The sequence below is a fragment of the Eumetopias jubatus genome, unplaced genomic scaffold (genome assembly GCF_037043125.1).
Source record: "Eumetopias jubatus isolate StellerSeaLion01/CBP00866 unplaced genomic scaffold, mEumJub1_p1.0 scaffold_14, whole genome shotgun sequence".
In the NCBI taxonomy this organism is placed as follows: Eukaryota; Metazoa; Chordata; class Mammalia; order Carnivora; family Otariidae; genus Eumetopias; species Eumetopias jubatus.
Window position 1 is genome coordinate 28192749 of NW_028274820.1, and position 25040 is coordinate 28217788.

A 25040-nucleotide genomic window follows, 5' to 3' on the forward strand; every position below is an offset into this window, starting at 1 on the left:
CTCAGGGTCAGGAGATGGAGCCCCACCTCAGGCCTGCTTAAGATTCTTTCTCCCTCTCCCTCTGCCCCACCCCCCTGTGTATGCCCGCTCTCTCTCTCTCTTTCAAAAAAATAAATAAGTTAATTAGGTTCCTACCACAAATACAGTCACACTTTGAGGAACTGAGAGCTGGGTCTCTAACAAATGAATTTGAGGAAGGACACAAATCAGTCCATAATAAGATCCACAAGGAAAAAACAATACAGAGCCTCTTTCCCCAATGGGGTAAACATTTACTGGAAGTTGTACAGAGAGATATACATACATACAGTTCCCATATGAGAACTGAAAATAGAAGATTCAGGAAGAGTTGGAATTTAGCATCTATGTTGTCCTTACACCCTTACCCCAAGTTGGATGCAGTCCCCTGTGACATTCTTTGACCTCAAAAAGCCAAGAAGGAAAATTTCTGCAACTTGTTCTGTGGGTGTGATGAAGCACTTTAGGGAAATATGGGTGACTACAATACAATTGCATTTTTTTTTTACTGATCTTGCAATTTCTGAGTAAGTTTAAAATTATCTTAAAATTATTTTAAAAACAGAAACAATCTGAAAAAAAAAAACACAAGCAGGAAATAAGTTGAATGAGGTGAGTCTTCCTTGCTCTTGAGGCTCAGAATATGCAGGGAGATTCTTGATAAAAGAACTGATTAAAAGCTCTGTTACAATTTGGGCCCAAAGAATCCTTTGCCCTTCAACCCCTGTGGGATTCTTGCATTAGTTGTATTTAAATCACCAGACCACAACCCCAGGAGGAACAGATAAAAATTGTAAGTCCAGAGAGAAGGTTAAGTAAAATGATCAGAACATACAGAGAAAGATGAGCTCATGAAAAACAATAAAATAAATGCCGGGAGGGGCACCTGAGTGGCTCAGTCGGTTAAGCACCTGACTCTTGATTTCGGCTCAGATCATGATCTCAGAGTCCTAAAATCCAGCTCCACATCGGGCTCTGAACTCAGTGGGGAGTCTGCTTGGGATTCTTTCCCTTTGCCCCTCCTCCCATGCTTGCATATGTTCTCTCTCTCTCCCCCCCTCTCAAAATAAACACATCTTTAAAAGATAAATAAATAAATGCAAGGAGTAACATAAAATAAAATCCCGAGTTTCTCTGAACAAAAAATTAAGCAGATGAATTAAAAGAGAGGGTAATCGTTATGGATATCTGAACTAGGAACCTGAAAGTTCAAATGCAAGAAGTTCAAAATGAAGAAAAAAGAAAGAAATGGAAATAAAGGAAAAGCTAAAAGATGTGGACAAGAGATCCAGGCAACCAACCAACCACACAAATACTAAAATATTTTAAAAGAATATAGAGACTATAAACTAAACATATACTAGAAAGAAGTGCACCTGAGTTAGAAAAAGACCTGAGTCCGAAGATCAGAATGGCTCCCAGAATCATTAAGATGGATGGATCAGAAATGATCCTCACCTAGGCATATCCTGGTAAAATTCTTGGAACTCCAATAAGTAAAGCTCATACAAGTTCTGAGACATAATGAACACCCTGCACTCAAAAGAAAAAACATATCTGCCCTAGACATCTCATCTGAAGCCTGAAGAAGAGGAGACAGGGAGATAAAATCCACAATGTACTGAGAAACAAGACTATAGCCCAAGAGATAAAGATGTACTACGTAGAAACATGCAATTTAGGGCGCCTGGGTGGCTCAGTTGGTTAAGGGACTGCCTTCAGCTCAGGTCATGATCCTGGAGTCCGGAATCCAGTCCCGCATCGGGCTCCCTGCTCGGCAGAGAGTCCGCTTCTCCCTCTGACCCTCCCCCCTCTCATGTGCGTGCTCTCTCTCTCTCTCTCTCTCTCTTTCATTCTCTGTTTCTCTCAAATAAACAAAATCTTAAAAAAAAAGAAACGTACAATCTAAATGCTTACAAAATAGTCTTGAAAGAGAAACTGAAGGGACACACTCTCAGTGAAACTCTAATAAGAAAAATCTGTCTCCTGGGTTGCCTGGGTGGTATAGTCAGTTAAGCAGTCGATTCTGGATTTCAGCTCGGGTCATGATTCCAGGGTCCTGGATCCAGCCCCGCGTTGCGCTCCGTGCTCAGCAGGGAGTCGGCTTGAGCTTCCCTCTCCCTCTCCCTCTGCTGCTCCCCGCGTGCTTGCTCGCACTCTCTCTAAAATAAATAAATAAATCCTTAAAAAAGAAAGAAAGACTGTCTCTTAAAGTTGTACCAACAGGACAGAGGAGGGTAGCAAAAGTAGGAGAAAAACAGTATCGATGTAGGGAAACCACAGATCTTATTTAGGTCACTGAGAAAACAGAAGGGAACGGAGCCGTGCAAGGATTCAGAAAGCACAACAGAACTTCCAAATTAAATACCAGTGGGGAAAACTGAAAGAAAAACAATTTGATCAGAGTAGGGGGGAGAGGTGGAGGGGCAAGACAAGCTTAAGAGGCAGCGACCTCGAAAAACAATAAACAGTCACATGGAAGGACTGAAACTGAGGGGGTTTTTTGGCCAGTAAACTAAGTATGAATGGACAGGATTCTCCCAATTTAAAAAAAAAAGAAATAATCCTATTAAATCAAAAAGTAAGAATTCATTAGATATTGTTTAAAAGAAACACACTGAGCAAAGGTTGAAAATGTTGCAGAGGGAAAGATAAAGATGTGCAAAATAAAGTGAGACAACACTACAAGGCAAAGTGAATTTTAAAAAATTCACCTGTTTAATTGGAAATAAAATGTCATTCTCTATTGATGACATGAAGAAAGTGAGGAAATTAAGACTCTAGAAATTAAACTCTGAACAAGACAGAATACAATCACTGCATTTCACAACATAGCTAATTCCATATATAAATTGACTAGTGGCCACAAATATCGAAATTAATTAAAATTTAACTTTTTCTCTCATTTTTTTCTTACTAAGTATTTTTTTCTTTTTAAATAAGCTCTATGCCCAATTTGGGGCTTGAACTCATGACCCCAAGATCAAGAGTAGAATGCTCTACCAACTGAGCCAGGCGGGCACCCCTCATTGAATTTTAATTAATCATTGATTATGCTTTGCAAATACTGGATAATATTATTAATTCTAAAAATTTTAGATTAATGCCAGCAGGTGAGAGGTATTTTTAAAAATATGTTATTTGTTTTGTGGTATGGGAATACCAGCGTCAGAAAAAGTAAACCGAGACTCTCAAAAATCAAAGATCTAGTATGTATTTTACTTAATAAATGACAATATCAGAATCACTGAGCATTACGAAGGAAATAGATACTGAATAAGGTAGTTTTAACTATTTTATATAATAATTAACTTAGCCATTTAAATAACTGCTTAAACATATTTAACACACTGTTCTAATCACTGATAGGACAGAACAATTCAAGTTTTGTCTCTCACTGAGGTCTGTTGATTCGTGTTTGTATATATTCTCGATAACTCAATAATTTCCTTTCATTACTAGCTGTCTTTATAAACATGAGTCAAACTATTGATTCTCTGATCAAAACTGGGGGAAAAAAATATCCAATATCTTCATCACTGCTGTTTCTACCTCCAATTCCTCTTTCTCTCACCACCCCAATTTATCATAAAGAGAAAAATGTGGCTCCCTGCAAAGAGACAGGCCTATAGCATTTTTGCCCCTCTCTAATAATGAGAACTAAATATAATGGAATGGTTTTGTTATTTGAAGCATTAGGAAAGAACTAAAGTGACTGAATCAGGATTTAATACGTAAATCAAAACATTTCATTCCACAGTACTTGACCAGGTAACACTACAAGTGAATCCGAAAAGGATATACCAATGTCAATGAGGGCAGATGGGGCAGACTCCAGTCTTTGACTGGTTCATGGGAGCTGAATATTATCCACTTTTTAAACGTCAGCTGTACCATACATATGATCTTACATTTACACAAGCTATCAAGAGTCTTTTGGAGCTCACTGCTTCTTAAAATGTGTACATTATTTTCCTTTTTAAACACTGTCACTAAATGGGGAAGCGGGAAATTACTAATGTCACACAAACACAACAAAAATGTACGCTGCCGGCTCCCTCTGTAATGGACGCCTACTTATGTGGCAATAAAACACTGGCAGATCATAGGGATAATTACCATGTGTGTGCGGCTGAGAGGACAAGTATGGCCTGCCTTGACAGGAACTGCCTTTAAGTCTTTAAACTGTCCTCCTTCCAGTATTTAGTCAGTGTGCCTTCTACGCAGCTGAGAAATGCTGTTCAAATCATTGAGCATGTCTGAAATACTTCAGGGAGAGCAGCTGAGGATCCTTGCAGTAACTAAAATACGGTAACTTTTTCTTGGGCACGCATTAGGTACCAATTGCTGCTTCTTAATATGCTGATTTAGCTTCCAACAGCGATGGGGCAATGGGGGTGAAATGTCAGCTAAGGACTAGCCACTACCATTTAGTGAAGAGAAATTTGATCATGGAAGTGCAGCAACATTAAGCAGGCCTCATTTTCCTGGCCAGAAGACGGGCAGACATCTGACATCATTGAAATTAAAGAAAGAGCTATCCCCCTCTGAATTCCCAAAAGATAACATCATTCTCATTATTATAAAGCTCCAGTAAACAATTTGAGGGCAAAAGAATAACAGTGAATACATTAAACATCTAGAACTTTTATGAGGCATAAAAATTCTAAGAGAGTCATTGCAAGTTCTTTGTATTCTAAAGAAACACAGCTGGTCTCCATGTTGTACCTTTCCCACTCCTATGATGCCCCTCTCTCTTTTTCTCCCTCTCCCTCTCTCCACATACCCATCCATCTTAAAGATAAACTGTCACATGCAGTGCCTCATTTGGATGTGTCTGGAGTCTCTGAAGCTTGACCACTCTAACTTCCCCTACAAATGGAACTTAAGAGTTTATTTGCAGCTTCTAGCAGGGAATCACAGCTCCTTAGATACCCCTGACTGAAGACTGAACCTCCTCTTTCCAGGAAGGTTGTCCTCTTTGGCCCAGCATGCAGCTTCAGGAGGGGTATACCCCAAGAGAGAGCCGTGAGGGGGTAAGGGCACACCACCAGCCAACCAGATCAGCCAAATCAACCCTGGTGATGAGTGGGGTGACAAATGTTGGAGCCAGATCTCCCTCACATCCAACTGCTCACTCTCCGTAATTAAATGTTGGTCACTTCCAGTGTATCTTAACTTTAGAACTGCAAGTGATCCACTTAGCTCTGCATCTTTCCTTATAACCGACCAGTGCTTTAGGAGTTAGTAAAATTTACTTATTGAAATGTCGACTGGTTAGAAGAGAGTAATTATCTGCATGGTATTTAAGCACAAGTTTAGAAATAAGAACAATTCTAATCATTTTTTATCTTTTACCACAACTGTATATGTTGTAATATCTAGATCAGAGTTTCCCTAAACCACTCCCAGAATATATTCATTTATGGGCGTAAAAGTCCCAGCACAGTCTGTGGCTTATAGATACTCTTAAATGGCTCATTTTCCCATATAAGCCCAAGTAATTACACCGAGCTTAATAAAAAAAAAAAAAAACATTGTAATATTTGAATTTAAAAATGTCATCACTCTCTACTGAGAGATTGTGGGGATTAATTTCATCTCAATGGATACAATTAGTCAAAATATGGTTACTAAATAAAGGCACAAGAAATTATATACTCTACTGAATGTATTTTGATCTCCTAAGTTTAAACAAGCCCATTCGAGAGGGGAAAGTTGATGTGTGCAAAGTCATTTAATGACAATGTACATTTCTGCAAAAGTCAAACTCATTACGATTAACTATAAGCAAAAATGGCTATTGCTCATCCACGTTGTAAAGAAGTCTTCTGAGCACCTAAATATCATACTAGATGATTTAATTCTCCTTCTTTTTAAGAGGTCACATTTGCACTGAGTATGTTGTTGTACAGGAGGGGAAAATGGCATAGGCAGTTATGTACAGGGCAATAAATTCTCTGTAAGCCCTCTTGTAGAAAATGAGTCATTATGACGTGTTACTGGACTTTGGAGTCAGCTGACCTGGAATTTCTGAGAAAAGATGGTGCGAACAATCAGAAGCGATTGGATGGTCAGGCAACAAGAGACCAACATTTATAAGAGCAACTGCAATTGGGGAGTAATGAGTCCTGGGACCAAATGAATGAATTGGCCACAGAAGGCACAGTCTTTCATAACTAACGCCTCGGCTGTCAAGACACAACTTAATTTTTGCTCTTAACTGGGCTTCGATGGTGTCAGTTGCCCTGGAATACAAGGTCTGATGGCTCATGCACAGTGTGGCACGCTGGCTCCCTGCCTATGGCTGAGATCATGCAGGCGAGACAGAGCAGATGAGCTGGTATGTGTAATCAGCAACTGCAACTCTTAGACTGAGTTTTTTTTTTTTTAAATAAATCTGGAAGACAGATGTTTGCCCCAGCCAGCCTGTTAATTTTGCACTGATTATGTTGCCAACAACAAAGGCGCTAATCTGTAGAGAACAGTATGAGTTTTTGACATTATTATAATAATTAAAAATATATCTATCATTTAAAATTAATTCCTGTTTTAGGAACCGTATTTAACTTATTATACGGGGCCAAAGGCAACCTTGTCACTGCCACCTGAGTCTATGAGAAGCCCTGCTATTTAAAAACAAATATAAAAAAGGGGAAAAAGGAATGAGTAGAAAAAATAAAGATTTCTATTTCCTTAAAAGAAAAGTATAAATGCCCCGTATGTTTTTTGACTCAACCATTTATATGACTTAATTCTAGTAAAATAAAAATCAAACATTTTTCCATATATAAAGATGTGCTATAAATAGTATTAGTATTGTCTATATGAAAAATATAGAAACAGTGTCTCTCAATAGGAGACTGGCTAAATAAACAATATATTAATATAATTAAAATACTACAAAGCTATTGAAAATAATTATATGCATTTAGTATCTAGTGACATAAACATCTCCATGAAATATTGGTAAATAACACACACACACACACACACACACACACACACTATGGCCTTAAAGGGTAATCACCAAACTAAAAAAAAAAAAAAAAAAAAGTCATTTACTCTAGTGGACTCTTAAGAGAATTTTTGTTTTCATCTTACACTATATTTTCATATAGTTTAAATTATTTACAACAAGGATACACTTGTATATTTACCAATATAAGTTGAAAATATATCAGAATCATCTAACATACATATCATCTACCATACAACCCAGAGAGACTAAAAAACAGCTCTTGCTGTTGGATCACATGCAAATGAAAAATGGTTAACTTGTAGTTGTACTGTGATTTTTTCTGAGCGCTCCCTTATAAATTACCATCTTCAATTCCGGCCTCTATGTTTTAAGGAAGTTGGAGAATAAATATTTGATAAGTTCCAGAATACAGTACAAAATGAAAAAATAATAGGAAACATGTCCATATATAGAGGAAAACTAAAGAAACCAGGGTTCCTTAGGTTACAGAGCTTAGCATACTAAAAGGCATAGGCTTTCAAGAGTTAGACATACCTGGGTTTAAAATCTCTTCCACTTGGTACTCTTGAGTTAGTTAGCTTTGGCCTTGTTAGGTAACACCTCTGATCTTCAGACACTGTAATGTACCTGCCACATAAGCTTGAATTTGATAATATGTGTAAAGAATTTAAAACAATGCCCAGCAATACTGACCATTCAGCAAATAAAAATCATCATTATTTGCTAAGAACACTAAGCTAGGATGAGTCGATGGTCTCTACCACCCTCCCAATACACACACAAACACAAAATGAGATATTCTTGTAAGGAGAAGGCCAGTTGAAATTCAATGCACATAGAAAACAGAAAACAAAATAGCTTTAAATTAGACAAGGACGTGGATGTTAGAAATAATTTCTTGAAAAACAAGCTAAGCAACTCTAACAGGGTATTACAACTGTGGAAGCTTCCTCACTAAAAATGTTTGAGAAAAGAACAACACCCTCCCTAACCTTGGTGCTTTAGACATTTACCTGCCTGAGAGAAGGCCAGAAAAATGAATTCCCCAAATTCCTTCAAGATTTATGGTTCTATGATATTTTAATTAAAATTAATAGGGCTTTCCGTCATTCTAATGGTAGATTGTGTCAGGGGATTTTAAGGAAGGCACAGACAGCTCATCTTTGCAAATGCAGTTTTCGATTTTATTAGCTCTAAAAAATTATTGAGAATAGATTAAGAAAAAACCTCATGTATATAAAAAAAAAAAAAGAAAAGAAAGCTGGGCTGCCAATCTTGTAAAGGGTTTCTTCTACCTGCATGTTACTCAGTAAAAGCTAGAAAATGAATTCACCAAAGAAGGTTTAGAGTTTATATAATTCTGTGATAGGATAATACAGGGTTCATGGATAAAAAGATAAAGGAGACATCACTGGATTTAAAAAACAAAGTTAAGAACATTCAGGAATCAGACCACTACTGGAAGTTCAACTCTATAAAAGGCTAAAATGGTGTTTACAGTAAACACTCCTCGATCAGATTTCCTTTAAATCTATGGCATGCTGTGAAGTTCCATTACAGATTCTATTATGTTAATCAAAGAGGGTGGCCTTAGATTAGCCAGGTTTCTCTAGATTTATTTTTATGCCAAACATCATACTAGCACATTTAAATCAGAGCAGTTCTATCATGCTATTGGGACAAGTTTGTAATTTCATAAAACAAAAAGAGAAAGAAAAATGGAATTTTTTTTTTTTTTTTTTTGCCTCACTTTGAGATAAACTTCTAACAATCGCTATAGGTTTCATAAACTCCCAAGTCACCAGGTAAAGATTGATGACGATCATCCTATGAACAGCACTGGACAAATCCCATGTCCAGTTCCAGTCCTACCACTAATCGCCTGTGTGCAAGGCTGGCCAGCTTCATGGGTGGGCCACTTGTGCAGTCGGATTGAGCCCTTTGCTCACTCAGGCAGACCCCACCAACTGGTATAACACTCTGGCTGCCATCTTAAAATTCTTAATCACTTTTTAAGCAGGGCCTCACATTTTCATTTTGTACTGGGCCCCACAAATTACATAGTTATTCCTGCCTATATGAGCTTTGCAGGTCACTTCATGCATCAAATTCTCATTTCCTAAATGCAATCAACAAACCCAACACTCTTTTACACTAATTTTTTCAAGTGTCGCATTATTAAAGCACATATTACCTTGTCAAATGGTCAACAGAGTAAGGCTCTTACTGATACTTTAAATATTACTTTTAGATCCTAGGGAATTAAGGACTATGGAAATCACATTTCCAAAAGACGTTTCTTTTCCTATAAAGAGACTATAACTGTCGCCTGAAACCTTTCCTTGTTTGAACACCTTCCATTAAAAAATTAGGTTCACTAAACCATTCATCGTGCTCTGCAAGTTAAAGGGATATTTGGCAACTACCTTTCTTTCAAAAATGTCTTTGTTTAGACAGTCATTTAGTGAAGACACTACTTCATGGAATGAGGGAGAGAGAAAATACTCTCCCACCAAGCAATTTACAACAGAAAGTGTTGTTTCAAAACGCTTCACTGCTAACCTTTAAAGAATATATTAATCAGAACAGAATACGATAAAAATCAAACTACTGAGTGTGGTAGAGAGTAGCCTCACAGTCACAGGGCATATGGATCTGTTTCCCTCTTAGTGTCATTTAAGAGGCCTAAACACAGCCCTGGATGCTTCACCATCCCTTCTGTTTGGACCCAAATTCCTATCGTTATAATTACATTAGATTTAAAAACCCATAAAGATGCTCCTAAAGTGTGTAACCTGAGAGAGGAAATGTGATGGTATTTCTAGAGATTCCCATTTGACACATTAACAAATGGCATTGAGAAATACAGGCATCTCCCATTTAAGCCAGGAATCTGCTTCAGAAAAATCTGATATTTTGAGTGAAAATTCTGATAGTCTATCATTTATTACATTGAATGGAAACAAATCCATAGTGTATTGGTATCAATCCACACCCCCAACTTTTGAAAACCTAAGTAAAAACAGTACCATATGCACTTATCAAATGCCCAAGTACAGTGAAAAATGTAAGAAACTCTTAGAGGAGTGTAAAGTGCTACAAACACTCCTTCCTGACAAAAAGATAAACAGGACTGTTAACAATCAGCCCTGCTTGGCCTCTCAATGCCAACAGAAAGCATGCAGGCCTCCTTGGTTGGCACCTACACAGGATTCTGATGTGCTGCTAATTGCATTTGGAATTTAAATCAAGACTCTTCCCAGATATCACATTATTTAAAAAATATTGAGTTTGAAGGCTCTAAATATAAATAGTTGCCTTATAGGCATCAGCAAAAAATAAATAAATAAAACCAAGAAACAAAAATATCTTACTGAGAAATCGGTCTACTCTGTGAAAATTGGATTTCAAAAATCCAGAGTCATTCTATTTCAAAAACATTAACTGGAAAGACATTCCACAGGTTGGGTATGCCTGTGTTTTATTTAGTAGTGAAATTAATGTTTGAAGTATGTGTTCGATGCTACGGGGCAAACAAAAGAGATGAAGATGCTGACATTACAGTAGTTACATCCAAAGGTACCATGAGACCCCATGAAAGGTATAATGTCACCCTTACAGAGAAACTTAACCTGACTGGACAAATGACACGTAAATATATGTTGGCTAAGATTACTGAGATGTCACTGAGGTGAGAAATATGGTGCACAGAGCTAAAAGCTATATAACCTAAAAACAAGAATTCAAGCCCAAATATCTCACTCTATGTAAGACTTGGTCAAGACCTTTAATTTTTCTGACTTTCAGGTGAGTTTTCCAATGCACTGTGAAGATTAAACAAGTTAACATAGTAAGTTTTTAAACTAATAGAGGTACACAGGAAACACCAAATATTTTGTAGATATACATAAGTGGTTTTGAACTATTTGCCAAAATTTTTTAATTCTCTGAACTTTCCCTTTCTCATCTGAAAATGAAAATAATTATATCAACTTTGCAGAATATAAATTGTGTTAGAAATATATGGGAAGAGCCCAGCAAAGTGTTTGGACCTTAGCAGATATTCATTAAGTGCTAATTATTAATTTGCTCAGCACTATTAAAACTCTAAAAACTCTCATTCTTTTCCATCTAAGTAACCTGCTCACTCACTCATGCCTCAACCTTGTTATCACTAGAATTTCCACCATTTACCACAATTTCTTGTTTCTCCAATGTTCCCTATAAACTTACACTTTATCCACATAAAAATGTCTACTCTCTTGAACTTGTCATTCTTGACCATCCTAGACCCTGGTTCACGATTTCAAATATTTCAACTACCGCCAACTAATTCTTAAGTATTCTTAAGTATATACAATGTATTCTGCCAATCTTCAACCCAAGATGGATTTGACAGTCCTTTCAACTAATACCACTCACATTGTGCCAAGCCTTGTTACAGAAAGCTAATTTGATTGTGCATATAACCATTACTATTGAAGGAGGGGGACTCTATATAATACATACATACATACATACATACATACATACATTCATATATACCAGCAATGTTTTCCTCTCTTTCCTCTGCTTCTTTAAAATGAATTTTCTCTAAACATTCTTCCCGAAAACACACACTAAATCTTGAAAACGTCTTCATGTAGACACCAGTTGGCTGTATATACATTTTAATTAAAGGTACCACATTTCATACTTCCTTTTGTAGACAAGGATTAGAAGTGAGATGGACACAGAAATAACAGAATGGGACTTCTGGAAATCTTTTGAGCTACCTACCTCCAGATTTCTTGTTACATGGGAGAAAATAAACCTGCTATCTGTTTAAATCACCCGTTAGTTGGCTTGAGGATTAATCATTTTTGAACACAACTTTAATCCTTACATATTCCCTAACTTTTCCATTCAGCACCGTATACACAACTTTCATACCTAAAAACAATCTCAACTAATCAACTAAAATATCTAATCGAGGCTAAAAATTAAAAGTCTAAGCTTAGCTTAAAATTTATTAGTAGTCCCATTCTCAGCTTGGGACTGGTTCGGGCTGAGAAACTTCAGGAGTTTCAGGTTAAGGAGTGTGGGAGATTTCTATTTCCACTCTCTGAGCTTTTCCTCCTGATCCCCTCTGGACCTGGCTTACCAGCTCACAGGTGCTGATTTTAGCAACAGCACTATGAGAAGCTGGCAATGGAAGGCCCTTTCTTGACTGTAATTATGTGTTGGTCTTCTCTGGGAGTGGCGAATGTTCAACACTGATCTGTTCCCCTTAGGGTGCTTTCCGCATTGTTTGAAGCGAGGCAGTTCATACAACTCCAATGCCACACTTCCGGCTACCATTTATAGCCCTACCCCTCAATTCCCATCCAGGAGGGCACATCTACCCTCTTTCTGCTAAACTGGCTTTGGCACTGGCAGGAAGCCCTATTGGATCAAGACACAGACCAGCTCTGTCCCATAAGGCCTACCTCTGCTGTGTGTGAGCTTATACCCAACGAAGCCACTTTTCATGGCTCAGCCACCAGGCCAGCATGTCTAGCCTCAGCACTTCATTTTTTAGCATCTGGAGGTATGTATCAAATCCAAATAAATAAAAGTAATCTCAGCTTTGCAAAACAAATAGTGGACTACCTGGTCCCTTTACCACTCAGAGTCAAAGGGATATGTATAAGCAATCTGAGTAATCCTCACAAAGACATTTATACTAACATTAAAGAGAAGAGTAAGCACACTTTTCTTCTGGGAACACAGAAATAGCACAACATGCCATACGTTTTCCAAAGTAATTTCTCTCGTTCTCATCAATCTGGATAAACTTATAACTGCAAGATAAATTTTGGACTAATGGTCAAAACACACACACACACACACATATTTCTGAAAGCTCTTTCAAATTCATATGCAGCTTAGGACCTCATTTTTAGAATATGAAGGTATTTTATGCCTTCTGTTTTTTCTCAATGTTAGGAAGGCCCTAGGTTTTATTTATCAGCCATTTCATTTACCCACAACAAGACTCTTTTCACTTTTTTTTACTCTGATCTCCCAAGTGTTTAGTATAGTCCTGAAGACCCCACAGCCCCTTCATTCTTTGTATAAAATATTAACTTCCACTTTACCAAGAGAGAAGTAGTCATCCAGTATGACTTTCAGATTTTCTGTATCTGCAAAGTCCTTATTCATATATAATATCCCTTTGGTCTCAAGTGAAAAATACCATTATCTTTTCAAAGATAAATCGCATGACTCTGATCTTCTCTGTGCCTGCTTTTTTAGAATCAATCTTCAACACTCAGACTTTTTTTCTTATTTTCAGATGTCATAGGTTCCTCCCCTTCTGTCTATAAACATGCTTATATGCCCTCCATTCTCAAAAACAAACAGAAAAGAAAAACAGTCTTTAATAGTACTCCATGTTTCAGGGCACCTGGGTGGCTCAGTCGCTAAGCGTCTGCCTTCGGCTCGAGTCGTGATCCTAGGGTCCTGGGATCGAGCCCCATGTCGGGCTCCCTGCTCCGCGGGAAGCCTGCTTCTCCCTCTCCCACTCCCCCTGCTTGTGTTCCCTCTCTCGCTGTGTCTCTCTCTGTCAAATAAATAAATAAAATCTTTAAAAAAAAAAATAGTACTCCATGTTTCTCTTGCACTGTGCTACCAAATTTCATGAAAACACAAATTTCTTGACAATTTCTCACAACCTAATCACTTTTTACCAGTGTAGTCTTTATTCTATTCCAATACATTTTAATGAATCTGTTCTCACACAAGTAAACCAGTGACTCCTAATACCCAAATACAATATATTTTTTATTCTTCTTTGAGTCTATCAAGAATTTCACATTTCCTCCTGTATCTCTTTACCACTTCTCTGAGCCCAATTTTCTGAAATTTCTTCCTTTACCTCCAAGTTAAAATCTCTAGAGATAAAGGCCAGGAATCTGCGTTTTAGCAAACTCTAGAGGCATTTCTGACAAACATGAGAGAGACAGAACTATGGGCTTAGGAGCTAAAGAAACATTAAAAAAAAAACACACAAACAATTTGATTAAACAACAATAATCTAATCCTTCCAGAAGAAGAATCCTACTTTAAGAGTCATTGAAAACATTTGTCATATTCTTCTTTTCATTATCTAATCATAAGCTCAATATCAAGGTTGAAAAAAAGAGTTGGGCATATCACGGTATTTAAATATAATTTAATTATAATAAATTGGAGTAGTTTTAATTAAAGTTGTCAGGACACCAGAGGGAGACAGGATACACCATAATCGGAAAAGTGTCACTACAGAAATTCAGTTATTATAATTTTGATCCTATTTTCTTTAAGCAAAATGCCTGGAAACCTTCATTTACTCAGCAGATCTCCTTGGCCGTGCAAGTTGACGAACCACGAGACCAATGATTTCATTCACCTCCATCTTTCAGAAGGTACCACTAGAAGCTGGATCATTTTGTTGAAGAGCTTTCTCCCATGAACGATTCATGTACAGTTGCAGATTTTTCAGCCTAGAGCAGGTTGGTAACAATGTTAAATGATTATTGTGGTTTTGGGGGGAGTTTTTTGGAGGTTTTGGGGTCTTCTTCTGGAGGGGGTTGTTGCTTGCAAACACTCTTTTATTGGAGTCTGTTTTAGAATAATGCAATAATGTTAGCAGTTAATAATGTTAATGTGGATTAATGTTAATAATCATCACATTGAGCCATTTTCTGAGACATAGATGTAACAAGTGCCAGAAAAATAGTCATTTAGCAGGTGATTTTGGAAATAAAATGGTTGAAATTAACTAATGATGTAATGTATGGTGATTAACATAATAAAATTTTTTAAAAAATAGTTGAAATTACTAGTGTGGGCTTAGAGGGGGAAAAAAAACTGTAGACAGATATCCTAAAATTGAATTCCACCACTACCTCATGTTACCTGGACAAGACACTGGTCTTGTCTGAGTTTCCTCATTTATAAAACAAGAATAAGTAGATGTTCAATGTGCTACTTCACAGGCTTTCTGTAAGAGCCTAATGAATATCAATCATCAGAAACATGTTTTTATATGGTCATAAAGACAAAACAAAACAAAAACACAACTATTTAAGTGCAAAAATCTGTTTTGCTTTTATAAAACACATAGTTTTAGGACAAAAGCAACTAAAACTTTTTATTTTGATTTCTCTTTCAGTTCTAAGGCTGGTTGAAGGAACAGATAAAAAGACCACAGCATAAAATGAGTGTGAATAAAATGTCAAAATCAATGCTGAAATTGAAAAAAAGAAAATCTTGGTAGGAATAGTTTAGAGTCAAACTACAAACAAATGCAAGATAAACAAAAAGCAATAAAATTAGTTTTAAATCAGCAAGCTGTTGATTTTAAAATGTAAGGTTCAAAACCATAAAATCTGTGTACATGCATGCATAATAAAATATATCGCAGATATTGAAAATTAATCATTCCACTAAATGGAAGGAAGGCAGGAAAGAAAGAAGAAAGGAAGGAAGAAAAAAAACTCCAGTTATTTAAAAAAAAACAACAAAAAACTGAATTATCAACCCAAACTGGCAATTTCTTTAGTAGATATGTAAGTAAACAACCAATTCAAGTTAATTCTTCATCTTAGGTTGCTAATCTTGATACTGTAGAAGAGTAGAGGTTTAAAATTTTCTCACACTCAAATAAAAAAGAAAAATTATTCAATTCCTGTATATTTTACTTCATTGAGTCATTTTTTGAAGATGGCTAATTGACATAGGAGTCACTTAAAAAAAATTCATAGCCTTCCAGAATATTCTATCAACTAGAATATCCAATTCTTTTTTTTTACTAACCCATTAAAGATTTTATTTATTTGTTTATTTATTTTTTCTATCTTAGGAATTTTTCCTTTTATTTTTTAATTAAAATTCAATTAATTAACATATAATGTATTATTAGTTTCAGAGATAGAGTTCAGTGATTCATCAGTCTTATATAATACCCAGAGCTCATTACATCACAGGCCCTCCTTCATGTCCATCACCCAGTTACCCCATCCTGCCACCCCCTTCCCCTCCAGCAACCCTCAGTTTGTTTCCTATGGTTAAGAGTCTCTTACGGTTTGTCTCCCTCTCTGATTTCCTTTTGTTTCATTTTTCCCTCCCTTCCCCTATGATCCCCTGTTTTGTTTCTTAAATTCCACATATGAGTGAGGTCATATAATAATTGTCTTTCTCTGATTGACTTATTTTGCTTAGCATAATACCCTCTAGTTCCATCCACGTTGTTGCAAATTTCATTTTCTGATGACTGAGTAGTATTCCATTGTATATATATACCACATCTTCTTTATCCATTCATCTGTTGATGGACACCTAGGCTCTTTCCTTAGTTTGGCTATAGTGGGCATTGCTGCTATAGACATTGGGGTACAGGATCTGGATCTGGATCACTACCTTTGTATTTTGGGGGGGTAAATACCTAGTAGTGCAATTCTTTTTTTTATTGTTATGTTACTCACCATACATTACATCATTAGTTTTTGATGTGGTGTTCCATGATTCATTGTTTGCATATAACACCCACTGCTCCATGCAGTACGTGCCCTCTTTAATACCCATCACCGGGCTAACCCATACCCCCACCCCCCTCCCCTCTAGAACCCTCAGTTTGTTTCTCAGAGTCCACAGTCTCTCATGGTTCGTCTCCTAGTGGTGCAATTCTTAATCAATCTGAATGAACAGTAATTTATAGCAAACTCCCTAGCTTTCATTTCTTCCTCTTTATGATTATACACTTTTTTCAGGCCAAAGGATATATTTGTATAGTAGATAAGAATGCAGATCTTAAAGTCAGACACACCTGAATTTGAATGCTCTTCCACTCTTGCTAATTCAAAGTATAGTTTTTATACTGGAAGTATCAGTATCACCTGGGAGCTTATTAGAAATGTAGCATCTCTAGCCAGGTCCACTGAATAAGCTTGTACATTTTAACAAGAGCCACAGGTGAACTAACACTCATTAAAATTTAAGAAGCACTGACATACATTAGTTATTAGATAAATTTCCTTGAGCAAATCAGAGGATTTCTCAAAGACTCAGTTTTCTCATTGAAAAAATGATACTAATAATGATGTCAAGAGCTTAGTATTACTATGAGAAATAATTAGATAATGCTACTTAGTAAATACTCATAAGGTCTAACTGGTATTAAATTTTATCTACCTCAAATTTGTACATTCACGTATCTTCCAGTATATTTACTTGTGGAATTACATTGGCATCCCACCCAGATAAATTAAGTTCTTTTAGTCAAGAAGTCACCCTGAGTATAAGCCTACAACAAAAATAGAAGTTAATTAATAATGCCATCTTGCTTTCATTTACAGCACAATGTAGCACCTGTTTTTCAATTAGTCTTAAAACATTTCCCTTTGAAACAATGTGTTTTCTGTTTTTGTAGAGTCAAAAAAGTTAAATAAAGAATTTAGTCTGAAAACAAACATGACTCTTCCTCCTTGACATATAATCTAACTAATTCCACATTTAATTAGTCATTATGATTTCTGTATTCTGCCATTCATACATTTAGGATAGTCACTGATGCCCCATAGGACTCAAATAATGTACCAGGTGTCTAGAGCTTCAATTCCAAATGATAAAAAAGGAAGTCTCAATAGACTCCATTTTAATCCAATTAAGGCAAGATACATCATATTTCATTCTGTGATCATTTTTCATGGGACTCTGATGTCCGGATTTACCTACTTCTTACATTTGGAGGAAAAGGTAAGCTGATAAAAATTAATAAAATTGGAATCCTTTTCCATTGTCATTGAGTGAATATTAATCACTTAAGTAGAAAGTACATATCTTATTTTTATTAAACTTTTATTGAAAACACACTTTACATTTGTAAATGATGCATAAAAATGATATTCAGAAATGCAAAATTGAAGAGAAGAATGCTTTGAATCTTTCAGTAATGAAAACTTATTTTACCATGGATAACTCATGCATATATTTCTTAAAAATTAAATGTTTCAACTTCTGGCAATATGGCATTTCAAATATTCCAAAGAACTCGCCTTTTACGTTACAACAAGATCCTGGATATTTTAAGGAACATAAAGATTTATATGTGCCAAAAAAGCAGGCAAAATTTCTGAGTGCCAAGATATATATAAAATATAGTAAACTAAAAATCTGGACTGTGAGTGATAAGTAAACAGGAAATTTAGAGTTGTCCTGGGACAAATTCTTGTAACAGTGCTGTGATTTGTAGACTAAGAGAAGCTAAACATAAGCTCCAGCACTATATCTAACAAAAGATGTACAGAAACTTTAGAAAGAAATTTTAAAATATTATTGAACAGAATAAAAAGTTGCTCAATAGCAAGAATAGAAGGACAAAATACCATAATGATATCAATCTTCCCAATTTGGTCTGAGTCAATGCATTACCAATCAAAATTCCAGGAAAGATTTTCTTGGATAATGACATGCTGAATCTAAAACTTAAAATTACATGTGAAGGTTCAAGAATACTCAAGATCCTTCTGAAGAATATGGTGAGGGACTGGGCCTGCCAGAAATCGAGCTTGATAATTGAAGCTCACTGGGGTAATGCAAGCTAATACACGGCCCTGGGAAAATTGGTTAGAAAAACATTTAATTTAAAGTGCAACCTAACACTATATACTGACATTAGTCGCAGGTAGATTAAATAAATCTGAAAGACACAGACCTTTTTAGAATAAAATATATAAGAAATGTTTACAGTCTCAGGATAGGGAAGGATTTCTTAAAACACACATCCTGAAATACTAATAACTTTTTTAAAAGGTGACTGTGACTACATTAAAATTAAGAGCATATTTTATCAAAATACACCATCAGAACAATGAAAAGACAAGTCACAAGCAAGACACAAAAAGATATTTGCATTACACAGAACTTAAATGAGTTACCATCAAGAATACATAAGCTACAAATCAATTTAAAAAATTAAAATGTGCAAAAGATATGAACAGATATTTCACTGAAGAAACAAAAACGACGAATGGATATAAAATAAGATGTCTGCCTCATTACTAAGAAGTAGAGGTTCTACTTTACATCCATTTGATGGCCTACAATTAAGAAGTCTGACATGGCCATTTATTGGCCAGAATACAGATCAATGGGGACTCATATACAGCTGGTGGAGGTATAAACTGATACAATTTTGGAAAACAATTTTCATACTTTGTGAGTACCCTACAGTCTATTAATTCTCCTATCCTGTATATAACACCCTACAGGTACCCTTGCATTTATGTACCAGGAGACTTGTTCAAGAAAATTCAGCGGTAGTACTCATAGTAACACTCATCTGAAGATAATTCAAATAATAATTTGCCAACAGAGAATAAGTGAACCAATTGAGATATGCCCTCATAAAATAATTAACTGTGAATAAGAGTGAATTAAAGCTACGTGCAAACACCCAGATAAATCACACACACCTAACGTTGAGGGAAGAAAGCAGGTCGCCGATGGTTACCTACACTACCACATGATTTTAATAAATCTGAAAAACAAGCAAACTAACAACCACTATGCTCTGCAAAACATTTATGTGAGGTACATCTATTTTTAAAAAGAAAACAAATGAGTAACCAAATATCTAGCGTTTTGGCCACCTCTGGCGGGGAGGCAGAGTGAGAGCAAAAGAGACGATTATAAAGGCAGCTTGAAGGTTGCTGGCAATATTCGTGGGTTTTACATTGTATCATAGATTTAAACATGATTAATATGCCTCATAACTTACATATGGATAAAGAGACGTATGTACCAATTAAACACACTGTTCCTAGGTTATAAAACCATCTAACATAAAAAATAAACTAATAATTAGAAATACACTGATTATTTTGGGTTCCACAATTTAACTGTGTTCTCTCACCTTTTATGAACACGTTACATGGACATCGTTTCCAAGGTAAAGGAAGCATACTAAAGAAAATAAAGTATGAAAAATAAACAAGTAATGGGAAATAATAAAATGTGCAGATCCAATTTAAACTCACCACCAGAGCTTTAGATCTATTGCTTAGAAGTTTCTCAATATCCCTGGCTGCAATTTCCACCAGCTGCCGTGCATTATTTGGTTCCACGGTATACAAATCCTGATACTTCTCATAAATCTGCATGAAGAGAAAAGAAAATTAGTAAGAATAATAATTGCTTATGTGGTTCACAAGTTCATGGTAGAATGTATTTTAAACCATAAACAATGATTAGAAAACCATAAACAATCTTTCCTTTCTTCATTTTGATCTTTTTGGAATTTGGATGTGTCAAAAATATGTATGTGTAAATAAAAATTCGCTGTAAGACCACCAGCTAGCCAAAACAGCATGCCACGTGAACAGGCTGTAAAATATCTTGTAGCACAATGATCTGTGTATGCAATTTTTTTAAAGGATTTTTTTTTTAAGATTTTATTTATTTATTTGACAGAGAGAGTATAAGCAGGGGGAGCGGCAGAGGCAGAGGGAGAAGCAGGCTCCCGCGGAGCAGGGAGCCCAATGCAGGGCTCCGTCCCAGGACCCCGGGATCATGACCTGAGCCGAAGGCAGACGCTTAACCGACTGAGTCACACGGGCACCCCTCTGTATGCAATTTGTGACTTGAAATTGTACCTCCCTGAATTCAAAACCTGGTATTAACTGCCATCGGGTTTTTTGTTTGTTTGTTTTTTAAAGAAAAGGCCATGCTGGAAAACAGTAGGATGGAAGGTCAGACTTGGCAGATGTGTGCAGCAAACCAAGGTAGGAGGAAGGGGAAAGAGCAAGGATGTATTGAAGGATACTTCCCACGGTTATCCCTAGCTACAACCACTGAGATTAAAGCGTATGCTGCTAAACCTTATGAAGAGAGGGAGAGGGAGACAGAGAAGAGAGAGGGGCAGGGAGAGAGGGAGTGCAAGAGAGAGAGAATGAAGCCCCTGCTAAGGTTCATCCATGTAACACAGAGAGCTTTATGACACAGAGGGGTTGAAGGTCACTAAGGTCTACGTTAAAGTTCGGTTAAATAAATCTAAAATAGTGTAAATGTTTTTCATTAGCAAACTGAATCTTTGGGGTTTTGTTTTCATTGAATCACTGAATCAAACTATGCTGAAAGTAAGCTAGGCAGCAAAAGAAGCCTATAATTTTGCCTCACATCAGTGTCTACAGAAGGATTTCCCTGGAGTGGCATCAGATGCACCCATTTTGCAGAGCCTGCACACTCCTGGAGGGGGGGCGAGGTGGGGAGGGAGAAGAATTAAAGAATGTGGGGTGAGGGGAAAGAGCGACCATGCTTGTGGCTACAGGGCTGAGCTGAGTAGGAAATCCCTTATGCATCCAACAGATGGGTTGCACATGCATGACTAAACCATCTTTGAAAGCCAGGGCCTGGCAGGTTTTTACTGTCTTTGGAGAAGTGAATCCAGGCACATTCAGGAACCAGTTTAACCCTGCTTTTTCTGGCAGAACTCCAGCTTCTTCAATACTACCAACAGGTCCTACAGCCCGGTTCCAGCAGACCACAGATGCTTCTGGTAAACACTGGTTTCAAATATACACAGATGTGTATGCTACCATTTATTTGTAACCGGACACGTTAGTTTTACATGAAGTTTTCATTTTTTTAAGTGACTCAAAATTAATCATTTTAAAAGATTTAAATCAAGCTTTGAATCCTAAATTTTTTTGACTTATTCAAACTACGAGGTTTTTCTCATAGTCATTTAAATTTTGACCCTGTAGGTTTACCATCCCAACTATTCAAGGCACGGTCATCTAGTCACATAAAATCCCCATATTCAGTTTTATTTGGGATTCCTGCATATTACTGGATTGCTTACACTTTCTGCTGAGGGGCAGATTATTGAGTCCTATTTTAAAGACCAGGTTGTCCATGAACAACTCCATCCAGCCCAAGGCTCTCTCTTTCATTTTAGCCTAAGATGACATCCAGGAACATGAATTCCTGAAAAGATTAATTGATTTGGGGTACAAACAGATAAACCTCAACATCACTGTAATTGATCCAGGACATTTAGTTCTTTGCAGTAAAACCGATAAAGCTAAGTGGAGCGAAAGTCAGGTGTGCTCTGCGCTATTAATATCGTGTTCACTTCTGTATGAAGTCTGACCTTCTTCCTGTGGTATAGGGACTACAACAGAATTCAGAGTTGGTAGAGATCAGTTCCAAATATACAATCTGTACTTTGCATTATGTACTAAACGTAATGTCACTTATTAAGTCACTACCTACAAATGCCAGATTTATTATAAATTCTTTAAAGAACGGATGGATTATGAATCAGAAACAATTCAGTTGAAGTATATGAAGATCCTCTCAAATATTTACAGAATATTCTCTCAAATTGATTCTAGGGTAATTTTTTAATGCTTAGAAAATTTAAAAAAAAAGACAGTACCTAATTCACAAATAAACTTTAAATAAATGAAGTTAAAGAAACTTACATCTACAGTCTCAATACAAATTTCCCGTTGTACTTTGTAAGGTATAAAACCACATTTGAAATGTTTCTTGGTAATAAAAATGAATTAAAACCATGTAACTGCCCCATGAAGAGAACTAGTTCTTGCTTCTGTTTTTTTTTTAAGATTTTATTATTTATTCATTTGAGAGAGAGAGAGATAGCACAAGCGGGGGGGGCGGGGCAGAGGGAGAAGCAGACTCCCTACTGAGCAGGGAGGCCCAATGCGCGCTCAATCCCAGGATCTGGAGATCATGACCTGAGCCTATGGCAAACGTTTAACCACCTGAGCCACCCAGGCTCCCCTTGCTTCTGGTTTTAAGGAATATAATATTCTTTGTTGTTGCAAGAGGTACTGCGAAGGCTCTCAAAAAGTCTCCTGGTATATGTTTAGTAAAAGTTTTCAGAGGAGAAGGGCTCAAGTTCATTTTTAAGATTATATGATATATTTTTACAAAGTACATACATTTATAATTCTTCTGGCCACAAAATAAACCCCATTTCTAAAATATTTAACATGTTAACATGGTTTTTTAAAACAGAACCTTAAGAATATTTTGTTTTCTGTTCCCAGTCCTTTTTTTCTTTTTTTTAAGACTTTATTTGAGAGAGAGAGCACACAAGCATGGAGAGAGGCAGAGGGCAAAGGAGAAACAGGTTCCCCACTGAGCAGGGAGCCCAAAACGGGGCTCGATCTCAGGATCTCAGGATCACGACCTGAGCCAAAGGCAGATGCTTAACTGACTGAGCCACCCAGGTGTCCCTTTTTTCCCTTTTTAAAAAAAATAATAGTCTGTTTTACCATTTTATCTAATCTCTTTCCAGAAAAAAAATAAATAAAACAAAAGAACATAGTGAAAATAATATGAGTTTCTGATACCAGACAGAGCTCCATGCAAATCATATGTCAATTCCTCTTGCACTGTGTGACACTGGCTTCCATTTCTTCTACTAGAAAAAGTGTAGCATATAATGAGAATCCTAGACAGGACGTTTTTCCTCCTGAATGATATACTCATATGCTTTAATTTTTCTGCAGTTCAAATCCTCTCACTTCCATTCTTGCCACAAGTTTTGACAGAAAGAATATCTGTCACCTGTCCATTCTTGCTTCCTTACAATCTTATTAACTGGCTTTAATGACCATTCACTATTATATTCATAAACAACAGAGAATATACTGTCCCTTCCTTTTTCCACTGGAAACCTCTAAGTCTCTTTGCTCCAAGACCATAGTTCCAAGATAATCTTCAGAATGATACATTTAAAAATAACCTCAAGTGTAATATTTAAAAAGTGACACCACTCATTGATATAACTGCTTCATAAACATACCTAAAGAACTAGTTCAGAAATCATAATACTTACTCTTATACCATGGAATAACACAGATAACCCAGAGCAAGACCGGCTTCCAAGTTCTGGATGACCTAGAAGATTGTATTAACAAGCACTTTCAGGCTTCTACTACCCCTCTGAGGTGTTTCACATACATTATATCATTTACTCACTTTAAGAAACCTGAAAAATACAATTAATTAACCATTGATTTAATGAGAATACTGAAATTCAGGCTTTCGAGTATCAGAGTGGAGGCAGTTTGGGTCCCATTTCACATCGTAAAGGAGCAAACCACTGCCCAAAGCAGCCAAAGATAAAATGGTAACATGGCATGTTCAGGCCAAGTAGATCTGCAATACCGCTCTGCCCGGGATCTCCCTTGGCTTCAGCAGGATGTGAAGAAACAGGAAAGGCCACTGGGATGAACAAGAAAGGTCGTTCAGAATTCATCAGTCTGCCAGGAGACTGCATCAGTGAAGAAGCAAGGGAATTTCAAGGCAGTGCTTGAGAGATGGAAAGTGGGGAGCAGAGTTCCAGCTGAAGGATGATGGTGCAGACCAGCCAGAGCTGAGGGGCCTTAAGGAGGCTGAAGAGATTGGCCAAGTTCTTAATAGCATTCATCTTCAATATCTATGCCAAGAGCACAGAAAAGAGCGAATATACTACACATCTTGTCACATGTCACCCAGATGCCAAGTAGCAAAGTTAAGAACATTAGAGATTACTGGAAGGGAGTTGGGACAGAAACCTTGACATTCTGAGACTAAGTTTTCTCCCCCAGAGGAGGAGATAATGGCAGCTCTTAAATAAGTTCCCTAAAGAGAAACAGAAATTTCTTCATGTTAAGTCTTAAATATGTAAATTTTGACAACCCCTTCCCTCCCATGGAACTCATCCTGAATAGGCAATCCAGACTTTTGCCATGCCCACAGTCATCTTTCTGAGACAAGTTTTCCTTTTGACAGTCCCTGATGAAAGAAGAGTGCTACACATTTCCTTACAAATGGGTAGCAATATTCTAATGTATGACCTTGACCTTGGCCCTTGACTAATTGCATCAGGACATATCAGATCTAGAAACAGCTAACTTCTGACTCAATGGCCTGTAAACAGGTACAAAAGATTTGCATAAATGATGACAACACACTGAACCAATCACTCTTTCAACCACATGTGAAACAATAGTTAGTTAGG

At 36.7% G+C, this 25040-nt stretch overlaps 1 protein-coding gene across 7 annotated transcripts in view; it reads right to left on the reverse strand.

The window, feature by feature from the left end:
• The window catches only part of CACNA2D1 (calcium voltage-gated channel auxiliary subunit alpha2delta 1), a 474147-nt gene that overhangs the window by 347889 nt on the left and 101218 nt on the right, over positions 1-25040 (reverse strand). For all 7 annotated transcript variants that reach the window (XM_028118805.2, XM_028118819.2, XM_028118796.2 and 4 more), the window contains exon 3: positions 20041-20157. In XM_028118805.2, the coding sequence (XP_027974606.2) occupies positions 20041-20157 (117 nt within the window). The remainder of the gene's footprint in view (positions 1-20040; positions 20158-25040) is intronic.